Raw genomic sequence first — 21046 nt, 5'->3', positions numbered from 1 at the left:
TGATAAGTTCGTGGTCTAAGGTAGAAGGAGTCAATTTTAGAAAACCTAGCCCATTTACTTTTCAACATGGTCCCCTCTTACACTTACACACTTAGTCCAGCGGTTCTGGAACATATGGATCCCTTCTTTGTAGAAATGGTCCACAGCAGGGGTGACTGATAAATTCATGGCCTAAGGTAGAAGGAGATGAGTTATTAACTTCAAACTTTCTGTATTATCACTCAGAGAGTTGAACTGCACGTGCATGTAACAAGAGCGTCTTGGACCACCAGGTGGTCCACCGCAGGGGTGATTGATAAGTTTGTGGCCCAAGGTAGAAGGAGATGAGTTATACAGCTCTTGTTACATGCACTTGCAGTTCAACTCTTTGAGTCAAAATGCAGAAAGTTTGAAGTTAATAACTCATTTCCTTCTACCTTAGGCCATGAACTTATCAATCACCCCTGCTGTGGACCACTTCTGGAGGTCCAAGGCACCAACAGCTACAAAGAAGGGATCCGTATGCTCCACAACCACTGGACTAAGTGTGTAAATGTAGGAAAAATAAATGTCCTAGGTTTTCTAAAAATTACCTTACGCCACGAACTTATCAATCACCCCTCGTATAATGTTATGTTCAGAATGAGGTTTAATATCACTGACGTAATTTGTTAATTTTATGGCAGCAGTACAGTAAATACATGATAAATAAATAGAGAGAAAAAAGTTGAATTACAGGATGAGTATATATGTCTTTTAAATAGTTAAATTAAAATAAGTAATGCTAAAAAACAAATAAATGAAGCAGTGAGGGAGTGTTCATGGGTTCAATGTCCATTTAGAAATCAGATAGCAAAGAGGAAGAAGCTGTTTCTGAATTGCTGAGTGTGTGCCTTCAGACTTCTGTACCTCCTACCTGATGATAACAGTGAGAAGAAGGCTGGTTAGTGGGGATCCTCAATGATCAACCTACGTATACCCTTATCCACAGTATCAGTATCTATGGCGGAAAACTGAAGAACCAGTACTGAATCCGACACAAAATATCATGCTATATTTCTGGTATTGTTCCTTCATTTCCCATCACCAAATTCACCATTCATCTCCTCATGCTTGCAGTTTCCAAAGATTAGCATCCAACATTAAAAATGTAAATATACATGTGAAAATAGAATTTACAAATCTGATGGAAGATTGTCAACATTTTAGTGCCAGGCTGCTTCCAGCTAAACATTGTTTTCTCCTACATATGCACATACCTGGTTGGATAGCCTACTGGATCTGCATACGGTCAGTGTAAAGGAAGCCCCTAATTGTGAAGTCTCGGTCTCAGAATCCTCCGCAAGGATCAAGGATCAATTTTATTTACCAAATACACTTGCATTCACATATACATTTATATTTACATTGCTGTGGTGTGTTGGCACAACATGCAGCAAGAACAACAACATTCAATAATTATACAGATTATGCAGGAATGATATAAATAGAGTTAAAAGTACAGATATGGAATAAAATGTGCATAAATACATAAATATCAATATGTATTTACAATTTAAAAAGCATTATAAAAGGTGTTTAAATTGTTTACAGTGCAGTGGCGTGACTGAGGTAATAGATAGTAAAGCTAGACTAAAACATTTCCCTTCCGTTGCAGCTGTTATTAATATTAATGGTTCTGACTAAAAGATCATTATGTTTTAATTTGGCTCCTAAATCTGTGCAAGACAGGCCCTCAGGATTAGATTTCATTGGGTGTCTAGCAATAAGGCCTAACACCATGCCAGTAAGTCACTGGCCCATGGTGTATGTGTGCCAGTCTGGGTCTTGTTCAGTTTAACATAGCTGAACATCGTCAATTCTGTTCCAAACAGGCAATGCCTCCGGCCTGTTAAATATTACAACAGAGGAGGCTCAGTGATCTGAGACACCAATCCATGCAATAGAAGAGGCAGGTCTGCATATCTTTTATAACACCGTGACTGGACGTCCTTAAAGCCTGATTTATACTTCTGCGTCAACGCGACGCCATAAGTACTGTGTCGCCACAAACCCTACGCAGAGCCAACGCGGATCCCTACGCCAGAGTCTGACGTGCACCTCTCCCAAAATGTAACTGCACGTAAAATGCAACAACTGTGATTGCTCTGCTTGGTAGCATCGCATTTCATCCTACGCTGCAATAGCTTCCTATTGGGCGACTGAAGGGCAGGGAAGGAACTCTGGCTGCAATGCTTTCCATAAAGCTTTTCAAACCTCCGAAATTATGGAGGACACATTTCGCTTTTACGAGAAAAGACGCTCGCTTCTTGTTTACCCCGAGAAAGACTACCATGACCATGAAGTCTTGCACGGGTAGGTGTGTGCGAATGCGTGACTTGCGCGAATTGCAGAGCGACGCAGACACACCAACGCACAAGTATAAATGCTCACAACGCGCGTAAGTCACTTGTGTAGGTTACGGCGTGGAGTTAACACAGAAGTATAAATCAGGCTTAAGTGCAAAAACATTTACAATCTCAGCAACCTGAGTAATTTATTGAGTTCTTGACTACTCAAATGTAAAGACTTCTAACAATGTTGAAGTGCAGGGGGATCTAGCAGTCCACGTCCATTGCTCAATGAAAGCAGATACACAGGTTGATTGGGTTATAATGAAGGAATATGACCTTTATCACTTGAGGAATTGAGTTCAAGAGTCAGGAAGTTATATTACAGCTTTATATAATTTTAGTTAGGCCAAGTATGGAGTTTTGCATTTGGTTCTGCTTGCTCCATTTTAGAAAAGGATATGAAGACCCTGCAGCAACCTGTATCAACTGAAGTGTGATGAATATTTATTTTACAGGGCCCAAGGGGCTTATTGTTAAACTCAGTCTTCGAGCACAGTGACATGATCTTTCCAAAGGGTCAGAGTTGTTGGTGATAAAGTTAAACTTTTGACAAATATTCTTTGCTCGGCTTTTTGTACAAAACAAGAACCAGTCTCTAGTTCTTAACGTAAATTGAAGCAGCAATCAGTTTGAAGTTGGACTCACAGCTTTGTAAAAGGTGTTACAGAATACAGACTGTTAGCCCTCAGCAGGTGATTGTCTATTGAGGTCTGCTTTGCAAAGTGACATGACCTAGAGACTTTGTCTCTGTATCAGCCAAATGTAAGACAATTAGGTTGTGTCATTTAGAGCATTAAACATGGTTATAAGTTGGGAAATTTGTGTACTCAGAGGATCGGCCTCACAGCATTCATTGTGAATGTTTGGGATCTCTGTTGCCAGAAGCTTGTAAGATATCTGTGTAAGTTACTCTCTCTCAGCAAAGGTATCTGGAAAACATATACAGATGATGTCATTTAGTAGAAAACAGCCTCAATATCAGCTCCGTCCGCTAAAACAGACAGGATCTCCCAGTAGCCACCCACTTCAACTCTGCTTCCCACTCCCATTCAGATATGTCCATACATGGCCTCCTCTACTGCCATGATGAGGCTAAACTCAGGTTGGAGGAGCAACACCTCATATACCGCCTAGGTAGTCTCCAGCCCCTTGGTATGAACATAGAATTCTCCAACTTCCGGTAATTCCCTCCCCCTCCCTTCCCCTATCCCTATGTCACTCTGCCCCCTCCCCCAGCTGCCTATCACCTCCCTCATGGTTCCGCCTCCTTCTACTACCCATTGTGTTTTCCCCTATTCTTTCTTCACCTTTCCTGCCTATCACCTCCCTGCCTCCCCTCCCCCACCCCTTTATCTTTCCCCTTACTGCTTTTTCACCTGGAACCTGCCAGCCTTCTTCTTCCCACCCTCCCCCACCTTCTTTATAGGCCTCTGCCCCTTCCCTCTACAGTCCTGACGAAAGGTTCCGGCCCGAAACGTCGACCGATCTTTTCCACGGATGCTGCCCGACCTGCTGAGTTCCTCCAGCGGGTTGTGAGTGCAGCCTAAATATCACAAGCATTGTGTGTTGTTAGGACTGACAAGGAGAACAACAGAAACATGGAGTTACTGAAAGAAGAGCTAGAATTCCTTCATCAAACTTTTGTTTCTTTGACTTATCATCTACAACTCAGTGGTATGCTCTTCTAATTGGTAAGTATTGTATCTGTGTTTGGAAATCCTTCGTAGTCTGTAAATTAGAAATCTGTGAGTACTAAATGTGTGTTGAGAAATATTTGTCTAAATTTAAACATACATCATTAAAAATAAAATAGCTGGAAGCATCTCCTCCTTGGTAGGGAGGGGGTCCCACCGCTCAGGTAGAGGGTATTGGCAGCTAAACTCACCACAGAGACTAGTAAGGGAAGTAAGCTAATCTTTGAAGAGTAGATAGATACAGTATAGTCTCCCAATAGTGGGGGTACCTGTATATTATATATCTGTTTTGAATGGGGCTTAAAATCTCCTTCTGAGTTTCAGACTTTACTGAGCGTGAACCCAGTATCATCACAGATGAAGTGTCTCAGCCTGAAATATTGACTGTTTATTCCCCTGCCTGACCTGCTGAGCTCCCCCAGCATGTTGTGTGTTTCCCAGATGAAACTGATATGACAAATTTGTGGAATTGGTGATACACAGTGTGAAGTCAGTGCTGCACGAGATCAGACGTAGCCTCCTACCTGCACCATGTGGTTCAGACATTCCTGGGTATTGGTGCGTGCCTCAAACAAGTTGATGCAACCTAATTCTATGTTGTCTGCATTTTCCCAACGCAAAGTGTCTAAGAGAGTCTTAGACTTATAGAATACTACAGCACAGAAACAGGCCCTTTGGCCCATCTAGTCCATGCTGAACTATTAATCTGCTTAGTCCCATCAACCTGCTCCCAAGCCATAGTCCTCTATACGCTTCCCAACCATGTACCTATTCTTAGTTCTCTTAAAAATCTTGAAATAAAACCTGCATTCACCACTTCCACTGGCAGCTCGTTCCACACTCTCACCATCCTCTGAGTGAAGAGGTTCCTCCTCATGTTCCCCTTAAACACTCTTAACCCATGACTTTTAGTTCTATCTTGACTCTGCTCTTTAGGTTTCTAATTTTTCCCTCTCCAGGACTCTTCCTTCCTGCCATTAGTTTAAAGCTCAGTCTAAAACACCAGATATTTGACGCTGAGTTCATTATCACCCCATCGTTGAATGGAATTTATCCAATTTGAAAATTCCTACCACTACATCAACTGACATTCTATCTCGATACCTCTTGGTCTGAGAGCTGTTAAGCACAAACTCCAGACACCCCAAACATCCCTCTGTTGTTCCAGCGTTGAGGAATGGGTCCCTGAATATAAAACAGGTCAGAATATTGTGACAACACAGACCTGTCCTGAATTGTGTACCTTTAATGTAACAAGCAATCTGCCAATGCTGAAAATCCACAGCAACACACACAAAATGCTGAAGAAACTCTGTAGGTCAGGAAGCATCTGTGGAGAGATAATTTCTCCATAGCTGCTGAGTTCCTCCAGCATTTGGTGTGTTACACCTTTAATGATGCATTAATAGAGGGAATGGCCTCTTCGTACTTTCTCTAATCTCTGATTCTCATCCTGAAGTTTTCAATGACCACCAATTATTATGAGCATTCATCAGAATCAGAATCAGAATCAGGTTTATTATCACCGGCATGTGACGTGAAATTTGTTAACTGAGCAGCAGCAGTTCAATGCAATACATAATCTAGCAGAGAGACAAAAATAATAGTAAATAAATTAAACATAATAATAAATAAACAGGTAAATTAATTATGTATGTTGAATATATTTTTTAAAAATATGTAAAAAACAGAAATAGTGTATATTAAAAAAGTGAAGTAATGTCCAAAGCTTCAATGTTCATTTAGGAATTGGATGGCAGAGGGGAAGAAGCTGTTCTGAACTGCTGAGTGTGTGCCTTCAGGCTTCTGTATCGCCTACCTGATGGTAACAGTGAGAAAAGGGCATGCCCTGGGTGCTGGAGGTCATTGATAGTGGACGCTGCCTTTCTGAGACACCACTCCCTGAAGGTGTCCTGGGTACTTTATACATTTGCACATAAGAGGTACTGCAAATGCTGGAAATCTAGAGCAATACTCACAATGTGCTGGAAGAGCTCAGCAGGACAGGCAGCATCTACAGAGGGGAATAAACAGTCGACATGTCGGGCCAAGACCCTTCACCAGTCCTGATGAAGAATCTTGACTCGAAACGTCAACTGTTTATTCCCATCCATAGATGCTGTCTGACCTGCTGAGCTCCTCCAGCACATTATAAACATTCATCTATTGTCTTCCCCTATGTGGTTTCAATGGGACAGAATCAGAATGTCACACACCCAGTGATTTGGTTTCAATAGCCACAGAAGTATCATTGGAAGTGAAATTGTGAACACTATAAAGGAAGAGATTTGGCAGATGCTGGAAGTATTGAGCAACACACACAAAATGCTGGAGGAGCTCAGTGGGTCGGGCAGCATCTATGGAGGGGAATAAACAGTTGACGATTTAGGCTGAAACACTTCAGGACACAACCTTTGGGACTTTTAATTAGGAATAGCATTGCAGCTGTCAAGCAAAGACTGAAGCATTTCACAGCTATTGTAACAACAGTAAGGCTGCAACAGATTTGCAGTGTGATCACCACAATGTTTTAAATCAAATTCTCCGTCAGCCCTGCAGACCACTGAGAGCTGATCAATGAGTCTGTTTTAGATTTGTGGCATTTCTGGAGAAAACATGGCTGTGCCTTGTTGTCGGGCTGAACTGTTTTTATATGGGCTGTCTGAAGGATCTCACGAGGATAAGATGTCAAGATAAGTTGCCAGACATATATAATTGTCTGGTTGGCTGCAGCAACTGGTGCCTGACTACATCATGGTTGCATCATGGCTTGGTATGGAAACATCAATGCCCAAGAATGGAAAAACCTACAACCACACCCCCCCCCCACTGCCATGGAACACATCTGTAAGGAGATCTGCCATAAGAAAGTAGCATTCATTATCAAGGATCCCTCCATCCAAGCCATGCTTTCTTCTTGCTGCTGCAAATGGGAAGGGGCTGCAAGGGCCTTAGCTCCCATACCACCAAGTTCAGGGACAGTTATTACCCGTCAACTATCAGGCTCCTGAACCAGAGTGGATAACTTCACTTACTTCAACGCTGAACTGACTGTACAACATATGGAGTCCTCCCTGACAGTCAACACTGGTGCAGCTCAAGGATGTGTGCTTAGCCCACTGCTCTACTCTCTCTACAGCACACAAATGCCATGTAGAAATTTGCTGATGACACAACTGTAATTGGCAGGATTTCAGATGGTGACAAAGAGGTGTACAGGAGTGAGATAGATCGGTTGGTCGAGCAGTGTCCTTACAACAATCTTGCACTCAACTTCAATAAGACCAAAGAATTGATTGTGGACTTCAGGAAGGGAAAGTCGAAGGAACACACATCAGTCCTCATCAAGGGATCAGCAGTGGAAAGGGTGAGCTGTTTCAAGTTCCTGGGTGTCAACATCTTCGAAGATCTCTGCAGGACCAACATTTTAATGCAATTACAAAGAAGGGATGGCAGCAGCTGTATTTCATTAGGACCCTGAGTAGATTTGGGTTGTTACCAAAGACTTCTGCAAATTTCTACAGATGCACCATGGTTGCATTACCATCTGGTATGGAGGGTCAGAAAAAACTTCAGGAAGTTGCAAACTGATCCTGCTCCATCATGGGCATAGCTTCGAGGACATTTTCAAAAGGCGATGACTCATAATGGTGATATTCTTCATTAAGGATCCCAATCACTCAGGACATGCCCTCTTCTCATTGCTAACATTAAGGAGGAAGTAAAGGAGCCTAAAGACACACACTCAATATTTTAGGAACAGCTCCTTCCCCTCCACCACCCAATTTCTAAATGGACAATGAATCCATGTACACTACGTCATTTTTTTTTGCTCTCTTTTTGCATGACTTTTTTAATATATATATATATTTCTTACTGTACTTAGTGTAATTTACAGTTTCTTTTAACATTATGAATTGCATTGTATTGCTGCTGCAAGACCACATGTTTCATGACATACGCCAGTGATGCTAAACTTGATTCTGATTGGGACTTTCAAGGACTCTACAACTCATGGTCTCTGTATTATTGAAGTAGTTATTTATTCATTGTTTATTATTATAATTCTTTTTCATTTGCATAGTTCGTCTTCCTCCCTTGCACAATCGTTTGTCAGTCTCTGTGTGCAGTTTTTCATTGTTTCCATTGTATTTCTTTGTTCTACTGTAAATGTCTGCGAGAAAATGAAACTCGGGGTGGTATATGATGACATATATGTACTTTGGTAATAAATTTGCTTTGAATTTTGAGTTTTATGTTGATGGGATTCCAAACCTCTACACTTTGATGATGGAAATGTGGTGTGTCAGGCTGCATCGCTGGAATGTCAGGTGAGCAGATTTGCTGCCCCCAGCTGAACAAGCAAAATTACTCCCATGGAGGCCAGAGGCAAATTTCAAGAGTTCCTTCTTGTCAAACCTGAAACATTTTAACAGGTTGCACCTGTATGAAATATTGGTTGGGCTATACTTGAGAGTGTTGTGTAAGTTCTGTTCATCACACTACAAGAATTCAGAGGCAGCTTTAAAGAGAGTGCAGAATAGATTCATGAGGGTGTTCCAAGCCGTAGTTATAAGGAGAGATCAGATAGTCCTCTTATCCCCTCTTATCCCTCTTATCCTTTCTCTTCTTCTTACTTTCCCATCAACCCCCACTCCCTGTGCCCCTCCTCCTTTCCTTTCGTCCCTTGGTCTACTCTCATCTCTTATCAGATTCTTTCTTCTTTTGCCCTTTCCTTTTTCCATCTATCATTTCCCGGCTTCTTACTTCATTCCCCCTCTCCCACTCCCACCTTCCTTCACCCATCACATTTTGTCTTGTCCTCCTTCCTCTCCCCACACCTTCTTTTTGCGGCTTCTTCCCCCTTTCCTTTCCGGACCTGATGGAGAATCTCTACCCAAAGCATCCACTGTTTACTGACCTGCTGAGTTCCTCCAGCATTTTATATGTGGATTTATCCTCTATCTGCAGAACCTCTTGTGTTTGGAGATGTGATAGGCTGGGTTTATTCTCCCAAGAGATGCTGCAGATGCTGAAAATTGAGACACAGGATGCTGGAGGAACTGGCAGCACCTATAGAGAAGAATAAACAGTTGATGTTTCTGCTCTGATGAGGAGTATCGACCAGAAATAGCAACTGTTTATTTCCCTCGATATATGCTTTCTGACCTGCTGAGCTCTTCCAGCAATTTGTGAATTCCTCTGGGTTTATTCTCACGAGGATGTAGAAGACTGGGCCTTGACTTCATAACATAAATGGCACAGACAGTGTAGATGATCATAGGGCATGAGAGTCTAGAACCAGTTAAAGTTTTTTTAAACTAGAACTAGTTTTTTTTCCTTCTCTTTTTTTTAACCAACCAGCTCATTTTGGTAGTGGGGGTAGATTTTCTTCGAATAAAATACAATTATTTTATTTTATTTCATTTCATTTCATAATTCAATCTTTTTTTTCTACATGATTGATTTGGAATATGAGATACTGTGATCATATAACTATCATTTAAATGTAATGTAATTCATATTACTTACTTTTATCCTTATGAATTTTGTATTGGTATTTATCAATTTATATAATATTAATAAAAATATTGAAAGAAAGGTTAAAGAAGAAGAAAAAGAAGGAAGCCCTTAACTCCGAGTGGAGTCATCAGCACTCCGTCATGACAGCATTTTTTTTAGCGGGCTTGCTTATTTTTACGAGCCTGAGTTGCTAGCTTGACGCTCAACCGAACACAGATGGAAAGCGTGCAAAGGAGCTGGCTGGATTCGAACTCAGGAGCCTTCACTCTGAAGTCCAGCACTGATGTCACTATGCCACCAGCTGGCATAGTTAAAGATCTGAGGCATAAGTTTTTCAGCCAGAGAGCTGTGACTACTTGTAATTTGACGCCAGAGGAGGCGGCAGAGGCAGTTGCAATTACAACATTTAGAAGGATTTGGACAGGTAGTTCGATATGAAGGGAGTAGAGGGATATTGGCCTAGCACGGCAAATGCGATTAGCATAGAGGTCATCATGGACAAGGTGGGTCAACAGGCCAGGGTTTCTGTCCTGTATCATTCTGTAACTCTATGATTCATCCAGAATCTTGCGAGGAACCTGCTCATGATCTCTCCAGTTGGTGAAGCCTCATATATGTTGGAACCATAGTCTTTGAGAAGAGGCGAATTTCCAAAACTGAGGAGGCAAACTTGAAAAGAAGGCAATGCAAATACCACAATATGCTTTTAATTTTATGGTCCAAGGCAGTGAGGACAAAGGAAAAAATGATCTATTTAGGCCAGTTGTGCTCACATCAACAAAATCAAAATAGCTGTCTTCCAGCTTATAGGTCAAATGAGCAAAGTGTAATGTAGGCCCACCAAATCTATCTCATAGCTACCTTCCATGCTAAAGTTGGTGAAGGTGTGCGGGTTATAGATTTGCCAGTTATAAACGGAGTCAGCCCTTTATATTGCCCTGGATCTCACATTACCACATCTCATCCCAATATTAATTTGATATGAGTTTCTGGGAAGTAATTATCAGGAAAAGTGAGTTCCACAACTGTTATTTTATAATCTTACTGATACTCTTCGGTAGTTCACCTCCAGCTGTAAATTCCATGCTCAAATGAGTTTACAAGAGAATTGTTAAAGGTTACCTTGAGCTTCACTGCCTGAAGGTTGCTTCCTAGTAATTCAGCCCTGCTTGTGATCAGCATTGAAATCAATAGAACTGAATGCAGGGAGCCAAGTATGATTTAAACTCAGCCCATTTAAAGCTATCTTTATTTTGCATTTGGCATTTTTGAACTTTGAACTTACACTTTTATGGTCTAGATATTATGGTAGCATAGCATCTGTCATTTACCTGCACCATTAATTTCAATGAAAATCTTGTTGTTAAGGAACATTGTGCACTTACCAAATGGACTCCATGCCACATTGCTGTATGTGTTTCAGTTTCCCCTGCATTCATGGCACACAATGTGCTGTGCTAGCTAGCTTGCTTGTGAATCTACATAGGCTATTTATACAGAGCAGAGGCACAGCATAAAAGTTTCAAAGAGTTTCATTCTAATAGACAACCGAGTCCTTTATAAACCACAGAAGCACTTAGTGTAATGCTTTGCAGCACCAGCGATTGGGTTTTAATTTCTGCTGCTGTCTACAAGGAGTTTGTACGTTCTCCCTGTGATCATGTGGGTTTCCATAGGGTTCTCCAATTTCCTCCCACAAAGCCGCATGAGTAAGTAAGTTGTGGGCATGCTGTGTGGTGTTGGAAGCAGGGTGACACTTGCTGGCTGCCCCCAGCACATCCGTGGACTGTGTTTGTCGTTGATGCAAATGACTCATTTCAATGTACATTTCGATGTTTTATTGCACATGTGACAAATAAGGCTAATCTAAATTTTATTTTAAAAGTCCCAGCATAATGAAAATTGTGCACAGATTTTTCACCCCTGAGGTAGAAGGAATAAATTTCCAGCAGTTTCCAACGTACTTCAAAATCTGTAAAGGCTACACAACAAAAGCACCATGGGTGAAGATGTGGCTGAAGGGCAATATATAAAAATGTTCATTATAAACAAGTTTTCTTATATAAAACTTCATAATATGCACACAGTAGCCATTTTATTCAGTACACCTGTACACCTGCTTGTTATTGCAAATATCTTATCAGCCAAAAATATGGAAGCAACTCGCTGCATAAATGCAGAGGTTCAGTTGTTGTGCAGATCAGATATCAGAATGGGGAAGAAATGTGATTTAAGTGACTTTGATCATTGAGTGCTTGTTGGTGCCAGACGAGATGGTTTGGATATCTCAAAAACTACTGATTCCAAGGATCTTTACACACAGCAGTCTCTAAAGTTTACAGAAAATGGTGTGATAAATAAAAACATCCAGTGAGCGGCAGTTCTGTGGGCAAGAACTTGTTAATGAGCGAGGTCAGAGGAGAATGGCCAGACTGGCTCGAGCTGACAGGAAAGTGACAGTAACTCAAATAACCATGAGCAGCTCTGAATGCACAACATGTCAAACCTTGAAGTGGATGCTCCACAGCAGCAGAAATCCACAGTAGGCTTTTCTTCTGTACCTAATAAAGTGGCCACTAAGTGTATATGAGTTTCTTTTATACTCTTGCTTTTTCTGTCTAAAATTAATAATTAACGCACAAAATCAAATAGTTATAATTTTTCATCACCTTGGAGAACTGATGACATGTATTTCTCTCACTTAGAATTCAGAGTCGCTGGACACCTGTATTCAAAGCATTCTCTCTGCTTTGTATCCTCCGTTCAACGCCACAGCTCCCACAGTGCTCAGTCAAATCTTCAGGGTGATTGACACCACGTATAAGGGGGATGGACTCCGCTGCCTATTGGATTTCTTGGTTCCAGCAAAGCGCATCCTAGAGACTGTGCAACAAGATGCTTGCGTAAGTATGGTGAATAACTGTAAACCTGTCCTGAAATAAAATCACAAGAATGGATCGGGAAGATGGACATCAACACGAACCAGTCCAGCACTGAAGCCCTTTACCTCTTTATGCTAAGAAACCACATCTCCTGCACGGTGTCCCACAATGTTTGTATGCATGCTCTTAGAACGTACAATCTGGAGCATTGATTAGCTGGTGGATTTTGTTGGTACAACGGTTATAAAATGAAAAATAATTATAAACAGAAGAGACTGTGCAGATGCCAGAAATCCAGAGTAACACACACAAAATCGGGGAAGGTGGGTGGGTGGGGGAGAGGGATGAAGTGAGAAACTGGGAAGCGATAGGTGGAAAGGCAAAGGTCTGAAGAGTCGATGGTTCAAAGTCCAAAGTAAATTTATTATCAAAGTACATACAGTATATGTCACTATATACAACCCTGAGATTCATTCTCTTGCAGGCATACTCAATGAATCCAATAACCAAATAGAGTCAATGAAAGACTACACCAAAAGGGCAGACAACCAGTGTGCAAAATACAACAAACTGTGTGAATACAAAAGGAAAGGAAAAAAAAGATATAATAATAGTAATAATAATAAAAATAGCATAAATAAGCAATAAATACCAAGAACATGAGATGAAGAGTCCTTGAAAGTGAGTCCATAGGTTGTGAGAACAGTTTAGTGATGGGACAAGTGAAGTTGAGTGAAGTTATCCCCTTTGATTCAAGATCCTGTTGGCTGAGGGGTAATAACTGTTCCTGAACCTGGAGGTGTGAGTCCTTAGGCTTCTGCGCCTTCTTCCTTATGGCAGCAGCAAGAAGAGAGCATAACCTGGGTGGTGGGGGTCCCTGATGATGGATGATGTTTTCCTGTCTATCCTTGATGGACTGGGCTGTATCCGCTACTTTTTGTTGGATTTCCGTTCAAGTTTGAGGCCCTTCATCTGAGTTCCTCCAGCACTTTGTGGGTGATAAAATGAATTCTTCTTATCTCAAAGAGGTCTATTCCTGCTCCTATTCTTTGCATCTTGTATCTTGTGTCATATGGCTCTGGATGAAGAAGTATCTTCTCATCTCCTACCTGGATGGTGCCTTATTTTGAGAATGTAATTCCTTGTTCTAGACCACATAAGCATTTTAAAATGACATTACTCCTGTCAAACGCAAGAGAATATTCTAGGTGCAGTTTGCTTAAGCAACATACACAAAGTGCTGGAAAAACTGAGCAAGTCATCTATGGAGAGTAATAAACAGTCAATGTTTCAGGCTGAGACCCTTCACCAGGACTCAAGCAGTCTGCTTAATTTCCTGTCATCCCCTCTCCCAGGAATCAACCTACAGGAACTATGCTGTGCTTCCTCTATCACAAGAACAGCAGAAAGTTAACCCCTGTGACTCCCATGGTTTTCTCCACCTGATGACTCCTCACAAAAAGAGAACTCAAAATTAGCCTTGCAATACAAAAATAAGAGTGAGCTTCCTGGTGCCCTTTCTGGGAGGGAGGGGTGGGTAGTAGGGAACAAACTGAATCTTGCAAACAGCAGGCAATGTGGAGGTCAGTGTTCAGCCCAGAATGCATAATTAAGAATTTACTGCCTGTTACGCCACTGGTGTTTAGGATGGCAATGAAGAGCCTCCATTTTTGGCGGTGTTCAGGGTTTCCTTCATCATGTCAGTAGATTCCCCTCTGTTTTCACTACAGTCAGTCATGTAAGTCCTGGATGGGGACTTAGGAATACTGTTGCACTCAGATGTAAAAGGATTAGAAGGCATAATTAAGCTGGGTTCAAATCATCGGAAGGAGCAACTAACAAGAGTCCAAAGTTAGCTTCAGTCAATAATAAACACAAAATACTCTGCAGATGCTGGGATCAAAGCAACACTCACAACACGCTGGAGGAACTCAGCAGGTCGGGCAGCATCCGTGGAAACGATGAGTCGACGTTGCGGGCCGGAGCCCTTCGTCAGGACTGAAGAAAGAAGGTGGGGGAGGGTTGGAAGAAGACTGGTAGGTTCAGTTGAAAAACCAGTAATTTGAAGGACAAAGGGGTGGGGGAGGGGAAGCAGGGACGTCTTAAATAATGGGTAGTAGAAGAAGGAGATGGAACCATGAGGGAGGTGATGTCTAGGTAATCTCCAGCCCCTTGGTATGAACATAGAATTCTCCAACTTCCGGTAATTCCATCCCCCTCCCTTCCTCTATCCCTATTTCACTCTGCCCCCTCCCCCAGCAGCCTGCCACCTCCCTCATGGTTCTATCTTTTTCTTCTACTACCCATTACTTTCCTGCCTAAGACGTCCCTGCTTCCCCTCCCCCACCCCTTTGTCTTTCAAATTACTGGTTTTTCAACTGAACCTACCAGCCTTCTTCCAACCCTCCCCCACCTTCTTTCTTCAGTCCTAACGAGAGTTCCGGCCCGAAACGTTGACTCATCATTTCCACTGATGCTGCCCGACCTGCTGAGTTCCTCCAGCGTGCTGTGAGTGTTGCTTCAGTCAATAATATAAGCTTCATTTTGCACCATGTTTCTTTGACTATTACTGCTTGCTTACTGGAATTGGAATTGAAATTAGTTTATTATTGTCACATGTACTGAGATGAAAGGCACAGACGTACACAGCTTTCAAATAAATTAATTTATCACACAGTTCAGAGAGGTAGATAAAAGATAAAACAGTAATAATACAGAATCTCATGTAACAGCTACAGAAAAAGTACAGTGCCGATAAAGAACAGGATGCAAGATCATAACAAGGTAGATTGTAAGGTCAAAAGTCCAACTCATCGTACCAGAGAACTATATAAACTTATATCAAATAGTTATACTTCATTATGGTACATGCTTTCAGGCTTTGTATATTTTGCTTAGTGGGAGAGGGGAGAAGTGAGAATGTGTAGGGAGGGTGGGGTCTTTGATTATACTGGCTGCTTTACTGAGGCAGTGGAAATGTAAATATTCTATAGAGCTGTAATTTTTTATCGACACCTGGGTGAGTACAAGTAAGCAGATTATTAATGATTTATGCAAAGATTCATTTGGAAGCTTCTAAAGTCTTAATTAAGGCATTTGTTCATAATTTTCCAAGTAACATAGCTATAAAAATGCAAAACATTCTTTCCAGTAGCTCTGATCAATGGTTGAAGTGAACTGATACTTGAACCTAAGCAATATCCTTTGAATTTTATACTGAGTTTAATTTTCTTTGTGAATAAAGAAATTAGGACTTGAAGCTATTATTTTTCCAAAATAAGTCTTGACATGTTTACAGACACTAATTCCTCTCAAATAGACCTATGAAATCAGAAAGCTGAAATAATTTACTTCATGAATCCTACTTGGATGATATGATCTATTTGAAGATGTTTAGATCTGCATTAGTTAATGCTGATCATCAATGCAGATCACTTTTGAAAATTAGGACTGAGAGACATTTATTCTGATAAAAGTGAAATGCAAACAGAGGAATGTAAATCCTCCACAGAAGTGACACTGTGGGGTTTGTTAAAAGTTGACGCAAATTAATTTGAGTTGACTTTAACAATACTCACTGTGTTTCCCTACGAAGGAGTTCAGGGTCTTGGAGCAAAAGAACACTTGGCATGCTCTGCAGATTGTTTACTAAATTCCACTGCAAGGGGAACGTTGCACCATAGGAATATGCCAACTCCAGAAGATGTAGTGCACCATTATCGAGAGTGCAATACTCACAGGTTTCACTCTTTTATTTGTAACTGGATTGAGCAAATGGAAATGTTTTAATTTAACTTCTTATTCCCACAGTAAGTGTACAGGTTGTTTGTGATGGAATACACTCTGGCTTTTGTGCTACAAAGTGGTTTAACCTTATACTAGCAGTCCTCACTGTACAATTGCCTGTTTCCTTTTCCCACAGACTCTGCCTTATGACCTGTTTTAGCATAATTGTCGAATTGTTGCCGGATTTCAGACTGGTTTAACTTTTACATGGCTGCGACCTGATTAGTTTGAGAATGACCCAACCTAATTGTTGCATTAAGACGAGAGGGGAAACATTACCAGTTTCAACATCATCTCCTGAACCATGCCCCACACAATTCTTACACTTCACTGTGTACAAGAGGGGGGTGTGCTAGTAAAATCCAGCACTCTGGCCCATGACCAGAGGAATGTTGAATGCAGACATTGTTAGTGGGATATGCAGCTGGACACTTGGAACCAGCTTTTACACTCTTCCTAGCCAACAAGAGGAAAATAACTATATCAAATCCAGATGATTTATTTGTTGTTTGGCTGACATACCACAGAAATGCAGCAATTCAACTTGAACATGCAGTCCAAATCAGCTCCAAATTTATTGAAGGTGAAAGTTTATTTTCTGTTTATGTTGGAAAGAAGCTTCCTTTTGGAGAACATTAATTAACTACTGTGAACAGTAATGTTGCCAGAATTTCAAAAATAGCAATCTGAAAACTATTACTCTGCACAGAGTCCCCAGTGATTCCCACTAGCTGAATATTATGTCTGCCTCTACAGAATGGAACGCATTTCAACAGTGGAGTTCTTCTTTACCCAAATCTGACCGATTAGCAGCATATTTCTATTTTCGTTCAGCAGTGAGCAAGCTTTGCATGTGGGTGCTTATTCTGCTCTCAGCTGTTTGATGCATTAAACTCTGCATTCTGCCAAAGTGTCTCACGATCCTGCACTGGCTCAAGCCCTTTTCAAATCAAATGGCATTTGCTGAGGTCTCCATTCAAAATACTTATTCATTTCTTCCCTTTATCGGTTGTAGCTGAATCTGCTCTGTAGTCCCGGCACGTTATGTTTTGATCACATACACTCGGTGTCCACTTTATTAGGTACAGGAGTGAAACCTTCTGCTGCTGTGGCCCATCTATTTCAAGGTTCAATATGCATTCTGAGATGCATTTCTGCACACCACTATAGTAACGTGTTGATAGTTGGGTTACTGCTGCCTTCCTATCAGTCTGGCCATTCCCACTGACCTCCCTTAACAAAGCATTTTCATCCGCAGAACTGCTTCTCACTGGATTTTTTTTTTTTTTGTTTTTTGCACCATTCTCTGTAAACTCCAGAGACAGTTGAGCATGAAAGTCCCATAAGATCAGCAATTTCTAAGATACTCAAACCACCTCATCTGGCACTCCATGGTCAAAGTTGTTTAGATCATATTTCTTCCCCATTCTGATGTGTGGTCTGAACGACAATTGAACATATTGTTATTCTTCTGGTAGTGTTTGTTGGCGGTTGTCAGACCAACAGAAGAGGCATTACTGCCACCTATCAAGTATCATTCAAGCACACCAAGTATTTTCTTCCAGAAAGTCTTCCTCCATCATCCCTTTCACATTTGTGTCATTACAACCACAGGTAGTACTATGAAAATTAAAGTCCCCTGACAATTAGGTAACAAATTTCTAGCACTCCATTGTAGGATTTAAAAAAAAGGGGAAAAAAAGAAAAAATTAGAAATAAAAACATTAACATCCCTTCCCTGACCATTAGCTAACAAACTTCCAGCCTTCCAGTGTAAAAAAAGAAAAGAAAAAAGAAAAAAGTATAAACAGTCCTTCTTTGAAGTGTAAATATTATTTATCCTTCCTTGTAAAGCACCATTAATAACTTCTAGAGTTAAGTCTTTTACCTCTGGATGTTTTTTTCTGTAGCTTTTAATATAAATTATTTTTTTTCTGTCCTACTTTTAGCTTGTGCTATACAATTTAGCACATCTACCATGAAAATAAGGAACTTTAGTTTATTAACAATCAATGCATCCTTTGTTTAAATATGCACTTTACACACTGACTTTAATCTATCTGTATACTGAAAATTGATTGGTTCCATTGGCCTAGTCTTCTGTACTTTCTGAAGAACCACTGCATATGGTTTGTCAGTGCTACCTGAGCATGCTGCAATTCCACAGCTTTCTTATATACTAAACACCCTGCATAAGCAGAGCTATGTTCCCCTTCACAATTGCTACATTTTGGCCTTATGCCTTCTCCACAATTACCATAATCATGTTCTCCACCATATCTACCGCATCGCTTTTTACCCCTGCACACAGCTGCTGCATGACCAAAACCTCCGGCATTGAAAACATTTCAGAGGGGGCAGCACATAGACTCGATCCATACAACTCATATAACCTAAACTAACCTTATCCAGCAACTTTTTTCCCATCTAATTTAGTCAAGACCAATAAGCTAACTATTCTAACTCCTCCACGAAAACCTTTTAAACATTAGTATCTACAACTTTCCCCCCCCCGACTAAATTATTTTTAACTTAATCTATGGATACATATAGACACACCTCCGTGGTTACTCCCCAAAGCCACAGTTGTTCAATATAATTCTTTGGTGTAACTTTCCTTCCTCCCAGAGCTTTTAAGCCTACAGCTTTCTCACCTTGCTTACTATCTTTACAAAACACTAAGAGCACCCATCTCTCAAAGGTCTTACGCCCGCAATATCGCCTAATACTTTTTTCAAATCCTAGTTAATCTAATCAGATTGCTATCAGAAACAGATCTACATTCAAAACTAGTAATACCTTAAACTCTTCCTTTCTTATTTTGTTTAAATCCTTCATCACTAGACGATAAGCCACTATAATCCTCAATTCATCGCTCATTTTTCTGTTTCGCAGAAACCTGACATTCACCTTCCTCTGTACAGCTCCCATCACCTAATACAATCTCCCATGCACTACCTCTGTCTTCTTTGTCACTTCCTGACATCTCTGACACCTCTAAGCTTCGCTGCCACAACCCATTTCCGATACTCTCCCTCTCCCTCAAACTCCCTTTCCTGCACTTTTTTGCGCCCCTCTAACTTGACTATGTCTGCATGCTGCTATGCACTGAGTTGATGCCACATGATTGGCTGATTAAATATTTGCATTAACGCACAGGTGTGCAGGTGCACCTAATAAAGTGGCCACTGACTTTAACCAAAGAAATAGGGGCAGCAGTATGTCGCTCAGCACCTCAAACATCCTTTCCTGTTAAGTAAGGTTGGAGGAGGAACACATTATATTCTGTGTAGGTAGCTTCCAACCTATTGGCATGAACATCGATTTCTCTAGCTTCTGGTAATTTTTCCCCTCTGCCTTTCCTCTTCTTCACTTTCTCCTTCTGGTCTCCCTTTTACCTCTTCTCCTCACCTGCCTATCACCTCCTCCTGGTGCCCCTGCACCTTTCCTTTCTCCCATGGTCTACTCTCCACTCCTATCAGCTTCCTTTTTCTCCAGCTCTTTATCTTTTACATCTATCACTTCCCAGCATCCAAGTTCACCCCACCTCCCCACCCACATGGCTTCACCTATCACCATGTAGCTTTTACTCCTTCCCCAACCCCACATCTTCTTATCCTGGCATTTTACCCCTTCCCTTCCAGTCCTGATGAAGGATCTCGGCACGCAACTTCGACTGTTTCTTCATTTCCATTAATGCTGCCTGACCTACTGAGTTTCTCCTACATTTTGTGTCTGTTGCAAGAATGTTGTATCTGTTTCATCCACAGGATGCTGGATGGTCTCATCAGGTTAGGCAATTTCATTCCAGAGGAATAAAGGGTCAATGTCTCATGTTTTTTTTAAAATTTATTCATTTACGGGATGTGGGCATTGCCAGTTAAGCCAGCATTTATTACCCTTCCCTATTTTTTTAAGAGTCAATCACATTGCTGTGGGTCTGGAGTCACGTATACACCAGACCAGTTAAGGACGGCAGGATTCCTCCCCTAAAGGACATTAGTAAACCAGACGGGTTTTTACGACAATCAACATGGTTTCATGGCAATCAGATATTTTTTAAACTTCAAATTCACCATCTGCCATGGTAGGATTTGAACTCATGTTCCCAGCGTATAACTGGGTCTCTGGATTACTGATCCAGTGGTGATGACCATCACACCAAATCTCCCCATGAAACCCTTCATTAGAACTGAAGACCAAAGTGCCGTCTTGATGAAGGGCCTCAGCCCAGAACTTCGACTATTTATTTCTTTCCATAGGTGCTGCTGTCTGACTGGCTGAGCTCCTCCCGTATTTTGTAGGTGTTACTCTCTCTTGATTTCCAGCATCTGCAGAATCTTCCTTGCCTGCTTCATCCTTGTCCTCAGCATCACTTTCCCAGTCCCTCCCCATGTTCAATTTCTTGCTTTTTGTTCAATAATTTGTCAGACTCTAACTTGAATAGATTCGAATATGCAGCTCCATAATTGCCTGGGGAAGAGGATTCACAGTCCTCAGAAAGAAAATAAAACTCCACCTCATCCTTGTCTTAAATAGATTACCCCTGATTCTTAAAACTATGCCGATGAGTGTTGGATACCACTACCAGGTAAAGTATCCTCCTGGTGTCAATGCCATCAATCTTCTTCAGAATCTATACTTCAAGAAGGTCAGCCCTCAACTTTCTAAACTCCAATGAGTTCAGGGCCAAATGTGGAGCAACTTTTACCTCCATTAGTTATCTGGTGCTTTTCCTTCTCTTGTGAATAGCCCCTGATTACAATTACTCATTATAATTTTAAATAAT

General features: G+C 41.1%; 1 protein-coding gene across 2 annotated transcripts in view; it reads left to right on the top strand.

Moving 5' to 3' along the window:
* The window catches only part of LOC140185840 (pleckstrin homology domain-containing family G member 4B-like), a 211770-nt gene that overhangs the window by 70768 nt on the left and 119956 nt on the right, over positions 1 to 21046 (top strand). For both annotated transcript variants that reach the window (XM_072239629.1, XM_072239619.1), the window contains exon 2: positions 12295 to 12492. In XM_072239629.1, the coding sequence (XP_072095730.1) occupies positions 12295 to 12492 (198 nt within the window). The remainder of the gene's footprint in view (positions 1 to 12294; positions 12493 to 21046) is intronic.

The sequence above is a fragment of the Mobula birostris genome, chromosome 2 (genome assembly GCF_030028105.1).
Source record: "Mobula birostris isolate sMobBir1 chromosome 2, sMobBir1.hap1, whole genome shotgun sequence".
Lineage (NCBI taxonomy): Eukaryota > Metazoa > Chordata > Chondrichthyes > Myliobatiformes > Myliobatidae > Mobula > Mobula birostris.
Note: the sequence above shows the minus strand (reverse complement) of the source record. Positions and strands in the feature narration are given on the sequence as shown.